The sequence below is a fragment of the Populus nigra genome, chromosome 2, assembly GCF_951802175.1.
Source record: "Populus nigra chromosome 2, ddPopNigr1.1, whole genome shotgun sequence".
In the NCBI taxonomy this organism is placed as follows: Eukaryota; Viridiplantae; Streptophyta; class Magnoliopsida; order Malpighiales; family Salicaceae; genus Populus; species Populus nigra.
In genome coordinates this window covers 46226875-46239284 of record NC_084853.1, presented here as the reverse complement: position 1 = coordinate 46239284, position 12410 = coordinate 46226875, and the positions used below count along the sequence as shown (strand labels likewise).

General features: G+C 34.8%; 3 protein-coding genes across 3 annotated transcripts; 1 reads left to right on the top strand and 2 right to left on the bottom strand.

Annotated features, from left to right (window-relative positions):
- Positions 1-1262: 1262 nt before the first annotated feature.
- Positions 1263-4255, bottom strand: LOC133682874 (probable purine permease 11). Its single transcript, XM_062106417.1, has 2 exons — positions 3797-4255; positions 1263-3207 (listed from the first exon to the last, which is right to left on the bottom strand). The coding sequence occupies exons 1-2, from the start codon at positions 3801-3803 to the stop codon at positions 2102-2104; spliced, it is 1113 nt and encodes a 370-aa protein (XP_061962401.1). The 5' UTR covers positions 3804-4255; the 3' UTR covers positions 1263-2101.
- Positions 4256-8121: 3866 nt separating this feature from the next.
- On the top strand, positions 8122-10142 carry LOC133682823 (acyl carrier protein 1, mitochondrial-like). Its single transcript, XM_062106353.1, has 2 exons — positions 8122-8360; positions 9708-10142. Exons 1-2 carry the CDS (start codon positions 8169-8171, stop codon positions 9882-9884), a joined length of 369 nt encoding a protein of 122 aa, XP_061962337.1. The 5' UTR covers positions 8122-8168; the 3' UTR covers positions 9885-10142.
- A 1032-nt stretch (positions 10143-11174) lies between these two features.
- Positions 11175-12038, bottom strand: LOC133682822 (putative invertase inhibitor). Its single transcript, XM_062106352.1, has one exon. The coding sequence runs from the start codon at positions 11870-11872 to the stop codon at positions 11330-11332; it is 543 nt and encodes a 180-aa protein (XP_061962336.1). The 5' UTR covers positions 11873-12038; the 3' UTR covers positions 11175-11329.
- Positions 12039-12410: the final 372 nt, after the last annotated feature.

Below are 12410 nucleotides of genomic sequence, written 5' to 3'. Positions count from 1 at the left end.
ATTGTTGAATCAGAACTCATAATCTAACTTTGAATTTTTAAATGTGAAACGATAATGGAGTTTATAAATAATACCAATTACCACTGGAGCCAACAACTGGGGTTATATCAGAGCCTTTTTGTTCTTAGTGTGACTACAAGTATATGCGTGCCAGCAAGAAACATGCAAACACCAGTAATCAAATGATTCGAAGTGAACACCTCAGTGAATGTTGACGATGAAATTCGTCATCATGGCAGACAGGAAGAGCCATTACATGGACTAAAGCCGAAGCAAACAAAGCTATGTTATTTTATAGGGATGGAAGTGCTACACCTGGCCACTAGCTAGCAGAAAAAAACTGCTTAAAAACTAGTAGAACTCCATCAGGGCGATCTGACAGCCAAGAAATAATCGTTGTTAATTTGAGATTTGAATGACAAAATGCTGTTCAAGTTGTAATCACTTGAATCCAAATCAAAGAAATGCATTAAGAAGGAGATTTTGCATGTCTTATTATGTTGTGGGTTCAGATTAAACAAAGGTGATGCCTGCGTGATTCATTATTAAATGAACATTGGCGGGTGTTTATTGTTTAGTCCTTTGAGTTTTTTGTTTTTTAATTTAACATGAATATTCTAATCAGTTTATACGTACCTTAACTAATCTCATGGGTCTTGAAGTTAACGACTATGTAAGTCTTCAGTGTCCATCATATGAGCAACAACAGTACTCAAACCTGAGACCACAGAAGAAGCAAACCTCTTGATCCCGAACTCTTACCACTAGACCATCACCTAGATAGTTATTATGTTGAGATTTCTTACTTATGTCTGGGAGGATAGTCGAAGATCTATGTTGAATCGAAAAACAAATTTGTAGTTAAATTTGGTCTTCAAGTTGTGAAATTGTTGGATCTCTCGCTAGAGAGATTATTATTTTTATCAAAGAAGTCTGGCAAGTTATAATATCGTCCAAACACGGGGGCTAATGAATACTTCACTCAACAAGCAACCGAGGGGTTCATCAACTGCATAATGGAGCTGAACACAAAAGGCCAAAACAGGGGTTTGGTCAAGTGCAATCTGTCAAAAAGCCTAATTATAAGAAAATGAAAGAATTCTTCTTTCCTCAACCCACCAGCTAATTCTCAGATGGCTTTATCTAATGTAAACAAGTGCGGTCTTTTTCCAAGTGCAGGCGAGATGCCAACGAAGATCTTGTCCTCTGCCTGTAAAGCTTTCGGCAGTATGCACGATTTGAAGAGAGGAGTTCATCAACAGTGAAAGGAATAAAGCACAGCAATATCAATCTCACATTACATGGGACTTTTGATTCTTTTCCAATTCTTAGCATCATAAAAGCAATTATTTCTTGCCATCAGAACAGAAGCCAGAGCAGGAATTTATGGGGCATTCCACAATGAGGCCAAAACACTGTTTAGCAGAGGATGTTCAAAAGGCAACCTTTCAAAACACTGAGACAAAAGGGAAATAGTCTAAATTATTAGTACAGCCAAACCAGAGAGAGATATGTTATGCTAGACGCACTTGCGAAGAGCCCAAACCCAAAATGATTCTCCTTTTCTTTTCTGAACAATCTCTTTCAATAGGATCATAGTCACCTCCTCTGAGAAAATTTATGGCTCACTGCCATTTTGCACCCCACACATGCACAAACATAGGAATTTGTTCAAAGTCGAGCAATATTACTCCCTGTTTAGCTCTATTCTAATCAGCTTCTGCCCTACTTGGTAAATAAATGGACCAAGGTAAATCTGCAGTAAATTATAGCTTTCTTTGCTGCTACAAATTTCTTTTTCCCAACCATATTGTGGATCGAGGGGTTCTTTATTAATGCCCTAGACTACAGAATGAGCCTCGTTCAAAATCCATCACAGCCTCCTACTGCTTCGTAAACTTCTTTACATGTATCATAGAAGCAAAGCTAATGATCAGAGCAGCAGAAGAGGAAAAGGAAGAAAAAATGGTTTGGTTAACGAGATAAAGGACAACTACAAAAATCAAAGTTCCCATAGCATGCGGAATCAATTGCACTACATGAGATCAATTCTTCAAGTCCACCCAAGAGAAAAACTATATGCTCATTCTTTCCAAATCTATCAACACACAGAATTGTTATGGGTTTCGGTAACATTACTTTGTGCCTTCCTCAACTTAGAATCATCAAGATAATTCTGATAAGTATAAGAGGCAAAACCCCAAACAGCCAGAAGCATAGCAATTATCTTCACACCATTCATCTTGTCATGGAAAACTATAACTGCAGCAATAGGAGATACAGCCAACGCAACAGTACTGATCACATTGGAGAAGAGTGAAGATACCACAAAAATCAAGCCCACAACACCAACAGAACAAACCTGCCAAGTAATTGCAGTCCAGACTAGAGTCAACACATACGAAACACTTCCCTTACCAAAACTCTGCATTTCTCCATGCAAAGTCTTCCATTCCCCACTCGCAAAAAGACACACCACAGAAACACAGGTGGCAACAAGAGATGTGAAAATCTGCATTTCTAAAACCACAGAAAATGTTTCCTTTTTTATGACCTTCTGAAACGAAAGCTGCATGAGCGAAAGCAAAAGAGAGTAAACTGCGGAAGCACCAAGAGTGGCAAGGAAGCCAAGGAAGTACTTCCACTTAGAGACTCCTGACGGTCCTCCCGAATCGTCATTGACAGCAATTAGAGCAGATGAAAAAGAGAGAATAATCACAGAATTGAGAATTAAAGCTGTGAACTTCTGACAATTGATGAAGTATGAGAACACGGCATTAAATGCTAACTGGGACGCACAGATTAGTGAATAGGTTGAAGCAGATAGATACGACAGCCCCAAGGAATACAAATAGTTATCACCAGCTATAATCACCCCGAGAACCAAGTATATCGAGGCAAGTGTTCTAACTGAAGGAGACGAAGTATAAGAGGCTAAAGGTTCCTTATCTGAAGGAAGCAGGAAGAGTGGAATGAAAAGAATTGGAAAACCAGCAGTCTGAATAACAGTTGCAATCCATTTACTATTTCCACCCTGATCATAATAAAATCTACCCAATAGAACAGCAGCAGACTGTCCTGCGACGAGGAAGAAAATGTTGATTGCCACCAGGAGCCACCATTGCCAGCGCTGGAGTTTGAATAACAGCGATTGTAGGGCTACGGTATTTTCAACCTTGTTCAAGATTGGCTCTTCATTATCTGTAACTGGTTAAAAGTAGAAGAAAGTTTGAAGAACAAAAAGATAAAAAAAATATATATATTCTTTTGATCATTACTCAACAAATTATAATTTTTTTTTTAAAAATCTACTTTCATACAGAAAAGAGTGAGTTTTACTGTCATAATCATCCCGAAATTAAATGATATAAAAAAATCATGCCCATTAAACATCGCCGAATCAATTTTATCATACACTGTTTGGATACTAAGAAAAACTAAGAAAATGAAAAGAACAGCCACCATGTAATCAATGAAACGTCAAATTTATGATCGAAACTAATTCGTATAAACAAACAGCAGCTCTATTTATAAGCCTATGCTCAGTTACGCAGAAACGAGAATCCAATACTGAATATCATTCTCATTCGATACATCACCCACTATTTTGTTTTAAAAAATAAGAATTTCTAGACGTAAAAATCAATTTTTTATATATATTTTTCACCCCTATAACATACGGACTGAATTAAACTGAAACGAATATAGATATAAAGGGTCTCATCTCTGTAACCATGACCATCAAGGGAGAAACAAAAACATAAAAAGGGCTAGAAATTGAGAAAGAGAGAGATACCTTCCATGTTGTCTATCGTAGCTGGAGATTAATTGAAGGTCTTCTTTCGCTGTTTAAGGAAGCAAAAACAGCAGAGACAGATGGGTTTTTGACGGTCAAGAATCTGATAACAGAATCCTGATCGTCTCGATTTGTTGTCGTTTTTGGAACGAGTTCAAACGCTGTGATGTTTGTGTTCGGTGGTAAAGATCTGATGGATGCTTCACGGATTCGATTCCGGTACTTATACTGGGTCAACGGCTTGGCAACACTTATCTGTGGCGCTGACATGGATACTGTAGTACGGCTTCCGCAATTTGAGTTGGAATTGATTTTTATCGCCTTATTATTAACATTTGTCAATGAACTGTGGATAAGCTCAACCAACCACTTCTATCGGGAGCCTCTTCTCAAGAGCCTTTCCTTTCTAAGCTAAAAAATAAATAAATTAAATTACAAAAAACCTACAGGCATCCGTGGCCGTACTCATTGCGAATCAGAAAATTGTACTGACACTTTTACTCCCACAGATGAAATCAATGAACTTGTTGTACAGGATAATATAGTCTTTTCGAGAGAAACTTTAGTCATTCTCGGATTAATTCAGGCATATTTGTTTTTTTTTTTAGCACAATAAAATTAGTAGATTATTCTTCGAAACAAGATTTGTTTAACAGGCTCCCGATGGTGTTTTAGTTTTTTCTTTTCTTTGGTGTTTTAGTTTTTTCTTTTCTTTTCAAAGCATAATAAAATAATAAAATTAATTTTTATTTGATATTTAGAGGTGTTTTTATATTTTTAACCTGGTTTTTTTTATTATGATCAGTTTAACTTATGGATAATTGAATAAATACTAAATATTATTAAAAAAAATGACAACGTGAGTTCTTTTCATGTCATTTTGGCGGCGTGTGAGGAAGCCATGATAGCCAAACAGTAGCTTATAGGGTGACGTTCTATTCATCCTAGCACCCCTTTCATCCCTGTACAGCGCGTGTGATCAATAGATCTTCAACTAATAGAGCGTATTTGGCAGTGTGGTTGCAGATGTTTTTCAAATAACTTTTCGTGCTAAAATACATGTCAATGATATTTTTTCATTTTTAAAAAATTATTTTTGACATCAGCACATCAAAACGATCCAAAACATATAAATCATATTAAATTTTAGTAAAAAAAAATTCAAATTTTTTCGGAACGCAGCCGCTGCCACGTTCCCAAACGAGCTCTAGAACTCTTAGTTCAGTGCTGGGTTTCACGGTCAATCATTTCATTCTACAGAGGGGATGGGGTGATCAAAGAGAAAGAAGAGAAATTTGGACATGTTTCCCGAGAGATGTCGCCTTCTTCTGCCTTGTCCATTTCGAGCGTGTTTGGCAGTGTGGTTGCCAGTGCTTTTCAAATAACTTTTCGTGCCAAAATGCATGCCAATGATGTTTTTTTCATTTTTTAAAAATTATTTATGACATCAGCACATCAAAACGATTCAAAACATACAAACCATATGAAATTTTAGCCAAAAAAAATTTCAAATTTTTTGGGAACGCGGTCGCAGCCGCGTTCCCAAACGTTCCCTTCATTTCATTCACTCGTCTCTTTCCGTCCGGGCATTCATGAAATTTACGACGGGTTTTATATTTTTTTTATACCGGTGCTCACAATTTTTTTTTTTTATTATTTCCGTGCTTTACCTTCAAAATTTTTAAAGTAATTTTTCATTTTTTAAAAAATTTTATCTATATTTTTCATTACTATTTGTTTGATTTTAAATCATTTAAATTTTTTATAAATATTTTTATTATTTTTTAATTTATCAAATTTGATAGTAATAAATTCCATTGAATGTTGGCCTTAAAAATTCTTTTAATCCAGATTTGAAGATTTGCAAAATACCAAAAAGACCCTACACCACTTATAATCCAATAAGATTTGCAAAATTCTTTTAATCTAGATTTGGAGTTCAAGTGCTTGCTTATGATTTAAGGTTAATTGCAAGGCTGCTAGTTGTAAGTGGAGATGAGTCCCCTCTGGTTAAAATCTTTATAATATTATAAAATATATTTTTTTAAAAGAATTTTTGAAAATTTGTAAGCGGTTATTTTTAAAAGTGTGTTTTGTTTAGAAATATATAAAAATAATATTTTTTTTATTTTTTAAAAATTATTTTTGACGCCAACATATTAAAATGATTTGAAAATAAAAAAATTAATTTTTTTTAAAAATACTTTTAAAATATAAAAATAAACTGTATATTAATTTTATCAAGGTAGGTTATCACTCTGTACATTTCATTTTCTGATAGCCGTGGCCTCTAACACGTCAAGAGATTGACGCTCTTATGATTTTATATACCTCTAAGAAGTCCCATCCACCCCAAAAAAAAGGCGAAATACAAGGAGTGTTATTGATTAAGGAGGTTCTGATTTATAAATTTAATTTATAGCTAGCCTGATAATCAAGGATGGTTTTTTCAAACTATATGAAATATATAATATAAATTTGAATTGTAAAATTATAAAATTACAAGTAAAATATTTTAACTAATTATATATTAACAATTCCAATCAAGTAGTAAATAATAATATAACACAATAAAAATAAAAATAAAATAAATAATATAAATGTTCAAACACCTTAAAATATATAATTCAAATAATTAATTGATTAAAAATATTAAATTATTTTTAATAAGTATTCATTAGCTGAATCCTAAATGTATTGATTGAAATTAAAAAAAATATCTCCACGAGATTAGCCATCATTTCAGAAACAATTTTTTTTGTTCATTTTGATTTTTATCAATGTACAAGGCATGTGCATGCGATATTTCAAGAACATTAATAAAATTCTCCCTTGATATTGAAATTATAAGAATAATAAACATAAAAGATAATAAAATCCTTGCTGGCACTCATTGGAACCCAATTTGCTGATTAAGCTTCGCAAGTTGCCCAAGCATGTCAATTTGTTTTTGAAATATTAAACTACATAAAGGTAAATTAAAACCAAAGCAATTTAATTAAACTATATAAGAGTAAAATATTCATCTCAATTGTGGACCACACAAAATCCTTCTTACCACTTTGACTGCAGTGACCTCCTTTAAAAACCACACCCTCCATCTCCTCCTCTCTTGCATTTCTTTACTTTACTCCTCCTCCCATGGCTTCCATGAAGCCATTTCCACCACCCTGAAATTCTCCACATCTCAAATCCCCCTCAACATATTTATTTTCTCTCGAATACCACAAAACTCTCTTTTCCTCCTTCCATTTCCACTTCCCTCCTCAAAACCAAAACAATCACCTCCTCACTACCCCCCTCTTCCCCCCCCCCCCCCCCCCCCCTCTCTCACCTGCCCTGTCAACATCCCCAATAAAATCCCAGATCTCAATTAGCGTTGCTGGTGCTAGCAGTGCTAGGATTGAGAATGTGAGATGTGGGCAAAAGACAAAGAAAAAAGGGGAGGTTGGGAAGTGGGCAAAAGACAAAGGGAAAAGGGATCGAGTGTCAATAAATTTTGTACCTTTTGTCAACCTTCTAATCCATCGAGTTGACTGAGTTTGATTTATTAGTTTTCAAAATTTTTAATCTGATTTTATATTTTTTTTTTATAAATTAACTTATAAAATTGTATGATTTTATAAATTAACTCATGATTTTAATAAAATTATTTCTAGATGTTATATTTATACATTGAAATAAAAATAATTCTCAATCGGGTGTTAATTTTTTTTATAAGTTTAAAAATTCTTGTTTGGATATATATTTTTTTCTAATATTTTTTTATTTGATTTTTACATATAAATTTATTATAGTTCTGCAAATCAACACTTCACAGACACATTTCTTAATAAAATTATAAATAAAAAGACAGAATATATATATATATATATATATATATATATATATATATATATATATATAATAGGAAGCATTATACTCTTATTTTTTTATAGTTTTAAACTATAAAAAAATAAGAGTATAATGCTTCCTATTGATCGCGTGAATATAAACGACGTGCATCATGCTTCCTATTTGACATATTCTGTTGTTTTACTGAGGGAAACCTTAATTCAGCCCCTTATTATCAATTCAGTCCCAAACCTTTTAATCCTTATAATTTTATCTAAATTGTAATCAATATGTTATCGTGTTCGATAGAAGAATTTAAAATATTACATGCAAGTCGAATGAAAATCTTTAATCATCGCTGCAATTTAAAGGACGGAGGGTGACATTGTTAACATTCAGGGTAAGATCGAGAAAATCAAAAGATACTAGGCTGAATTAATAATAATATAATATATTAGGGGCTATATCTTGAGCTTTTTACCTTTAATTAGTTTGCTTTGCAGTCCAAAAAAATAGAGTGAAAGAGAGATCGAAGGAAATGGCACTGAGAGCAGCCGTGTTACGCCACGTCCGGGTGGCGGTGCAAACCCGGGGACTCAAATCAAATCCGTGGGCTCCGTCCGGTTCGATCCGGTTAATGTCGTCACATGATGACCATCTAACCAAGGAAGAGGTGGCCGAAAGAGTCCTCTCTGTTATCAAGAGCTTCCCTAAAGTCGATCCCTCCAGGGTTAGAACTGATTTCAATTTCGTTTCAGATTTAATTTTTCTGATTTCTGCTGATAAGCTATCATATAAATTCTCAGAAGATTCCTTTTGCTTCTAATTGAATATATTACCTTTCAGAATCCTCGCTGGAAATTAAATAGAATAAAATCTGTACGAGTTGGAAGATGATATGATGTTTAGCATGTATTTCTGGGATTTGTTGTTGATTCTTGATTTTTCTGATCTTGATTAAGATAATACACCCAAAGGTTTTTGAGGTCTTTAAGGAGTCCAATTTCTTTTTCTTTTTATTATTATTATCAATCTTTGGTTAGTGTCGGAGATAGTGGGGAAGAGAGGACATGTCTGTCTCCTTGAGAGAGTTAGAAATCCACTCCAAAACTGTCTTAGGTTTATCCAACCAATTACATTTCCATCACTGTACTTTTGTCAAATGACACTAATCAAACGCAACATAACTGTGTATTTGTGTGTGCCAGTCCGATAACCCTAGAATTTAAGGACTTTTGTTTTGTAAATGTGGTAGCTGTATACGATATTGAAGTCACGTTATTTGGGTAGTGTCAAAAGCTCGTATCCATAATTTTGGCATTCCAACAAGAAGAAAGTGATGGGGTTTTGAGTGTCTATCTACCCATATAAACGTTGTGGATAGGTGTGTTGCATCCCTGAGGCTGAGGGCATTATTTCCATTGCGGCAGTGTAGTTTGTTCGTTACTTGAGTTAGTAGCGCACTCACAAACACTAACTTTTCTTGACTTTTATAATGTTCATCATGCGAGTGTTACCTTCAGTTAATCTCCTGCTCACAGACAAGAAAATTTGTTTCTTTTATTATTTTTATTTTTGTGAATGATTTAAATTTCATTAGTTGAAGAAGAAAGCTGGAGCCACTCCTTGCTAAGCTAACTCCCAGTTGGAGCAAATAGAAAAGTAAGTAGGCTGGCTTATAGCAGCTTTACAAGTGTTGAATTCTGCAGTCTATTCTCGAGAGAGAAGAGAATGGAATGCAAAATAAAATTAGGTGTGGGTTCCTTAGCAGAGTGAATTTGAAACTTTTTCCTATCCATGAGAAATACATACAAGCACACCAAGAGATAATTCTTCTTTGCTCCTTGCCCCTTATTGAGAGTACTCATGTTTGCTACTTGCCCTCTCGATTACTATGTTAACTTATATTTTAATTTTCCGTACCGAGCTTAAATTCACCTGCTTAATCCCAATCCACATGCCATGCTGAATTCTGGCACTGTAGTTATGCTTGTCTTTATTTTTTAAAATCAAGCATCTTCATTTCCACGCATGGAAAATATTTTACTGATGTTGAATTCCAAACATATACCTGCAGGTGACTCCGGAAGTACATTTCCAGAAAGATCTGGGATTGGATAGCTTGGACAACGTGGAGATTGTAATGGCTCTAGAGGAGGAGTTCAAGCTTGAAATTCCGGACAAGGAAGCTGATAGGATTGACTCTTGTAACCTTGCCATTGAATACATTCATAACCATCCACTGGCCAGTTGATTTGAGCATCGGGTTTCTCTCCCTGAATTTCATGGAAAAATTAAAATGACAATCTGTTTTGTTTATTTTACTTGTTCGGTGTTTGTATGGATTGAACCTCGTCTTGGGCTGAGAATAATCCAAGTCTGTTTGATAAGAGGAGCATTGGCAGAACAGGCATTTGACTTTATTATGCTTCAATTTCAAGTGATCACTAGTTTCCATTTGTGAGGAACCACTCTGATTGCGCAAAATTTCATTTCACATTTAGAAGCTCAAGTTTCCTCTTGTTTCCTTTGTGTTCATGGGTTCTATTGTGCGATGCACTGTTATTGTAGTGGCTACTTTTCACTTGCAAGGGATTTCTCTGATGCATGCCTCTTTTCTTCGAAATCATAATGCTTTACATAGCTCTCATGTTGCTGCACACTGTTGAAACTACTTTTATATATACAACTCTGAGCTGTTTGTCTCTCTTGTTGAAATGGGAAGAAAGAATTTCTCTTGCATTGCTATGGATTGCAATCTCTATTGAATGTTTACTATATATACAAATCTTCGGTTATGACTAAAGGTGCTGCATCCTTGAACTATGAGGCCATGTTTGCCAATTTTTTTCCTCAAAAAGAATTGTCAATTTCCCTATCGAACCGTTAACTAAATTCACTGCACAGTACCATTATCATGATTTCTCTTTTGAATTTGACCAGTTACGTTGTAATGAAGGAATTCATGATCACTTGAACTTGCCAATGGTTTTTATCCCATGGAAGTTTGGTGGCCGTCCACTCTCTTACTGGATGGGATTCTTTGCTGCAATATAACAATCATTTCATAGATGGATTTTTCTACTACATCTACAAAGTCGTGTTTGGCGGATCATGCTTCATCGAAATGCAATTCTTCCCGCTTTCTTATTCTTTAAGACAAATATAGGCAACAGGGCGCCGTGTGGAATGAGGCCTCCGGCCTTGTTCCAATCGTCAGCCTGTGAAGAAGCAGCTATTTCTGCCCACGAATGGTTTTCTCCTATGCTGTCTTTTGATTGTTCAACTTTCCCAGGATCGTCCATGCTGTCTTTTGTTCAACACGAATAAATTCCTTTAACCATAGGACGCGACCATTAATATTATATAAGACTATAGAAAAGAAGCGAAATCATTGAACTCCAAAGTCCGAGTACAATTATAATTAATTAGAAGTCACTTTTTCTTAAACTTTTGCTTAAGAAATAGTTAATCATGATTTTTCCAGATCATTTTGTTACATGTGATAGTTGATGGAAGAAATGGAAATAAAAACAATCACAACAAAGACAATATACGTCGCATCAATAAATTAACAACTGACCAACACAAAAGGATATTGAAAAAACAACCGTTAACATCAAGAAACCTAACAAGAAATTAAGGAGCAAGGAAGGATTAACAGTGATAGAACCTTAATCTCCAACTGCTACATACAGATTAGAGCATGTTGATGAGCGCAAGCGCTATAGCGGACAACTGAAAAGTATCATTATTTCTTTTTGTTAATGGTGAAACTGCACCTTCTTTCTCCTCGAATCCATCTTCACAGGTTGTGGCGGCATCGATGACTGAACTTACTTCGATATTGGCATCCTTATAGTGCTTAGACTTGTAATCCATCATGGCCTGCTTGAGGGTAGGGATGGCGTCAGAATAAAGATCAAGGCAATCATTTAAGCATGCCCTAATGAAGGGGTCCATTTTTTTGTTCTTCAAGAGATTCTTCACGTAGTGCCTTGTGTCGGTCACGTTGTATTTGATTAACTTGATGGACATCATGCCAAGCCCACGAAGGTTATCACACTGGCTACGATTGGATGCTTGAAGAGAAGATACACAGAAGTTGTAGCTAAGGTTCGGATCATTTGCTGCACATTTCTTGCAAGTTTCAGGGATGAGATTCTGAGCAATATTGGCATGGAAAGTACAGAAGAGTAGAGGGAGGAAGAGGAGGAGGAGACAGTAAGAGAAGGTGGGCATCTTTTTCGTGTTGTGGAGGATAGGATCAGCTAATTACTTGTGGTCCTGAGGGAGAATTATTTTTCTTATCGTGGAGCTATAGGGGTTAATATAGGTGTAGTTTCTTTAAAGAGATCAATTGACATGTGAGAGACGGGCTTCGCAGTTCATCTTACTGTAAACGGGCACGTGTAGATTATCATTTCTTAATCTTTGTTTTCTCCCTTGTAGATATCCAGTAATGAAAGCATTGTTGTCAAACCAGGCTGGAGATCTGACCTGATTTATAATTTGTCATTAAGTTAGGTTAGCGTTAACTCAAATATATTATTAATTTTTTGTTTAAATAATATTATTTTAGTTTTTTAAAAAGAATTTCTTGTGTTTTTATCCTATTATTTACTAGTTACGAGTTAATGGGTCAAATTAATTATTTTTTTTTTTAAAAAAATACATGTAAAAGTAATTAAAAATTGAGTTTTTTTGGGATCGAATAAATAAACAACAAAATATTTAAATGCCACTTCTCTGAAGATTTAAATTTAGATGAAGGTGCGAA

Excerpts from the sequence above, each read along its gene's own strand:
- LOC133682823 (XM_062106353.1), top strand. The coding sequence starts at position 8,169 with ATGGCACTGAGAGCAGCCGTGTTACGCCACGTCCGGGTGGCGGTGCAA. Across the intron at positions 8,361-9,707 it reads CTAAAGTCGATCCCTCCAGG|GTGACTCCGGAAGTACATTT; the intron begins GTTAGAACTGAT and ends ATATACCTGCAG.
- LOC133682822 (XM_062106352.1), bottom strand. The coding sequence starts at position 11,872 with ATGCCCACCTTCTCTTACTGTCTCCTCCTCCTCTTCCTCCCTCTACTC.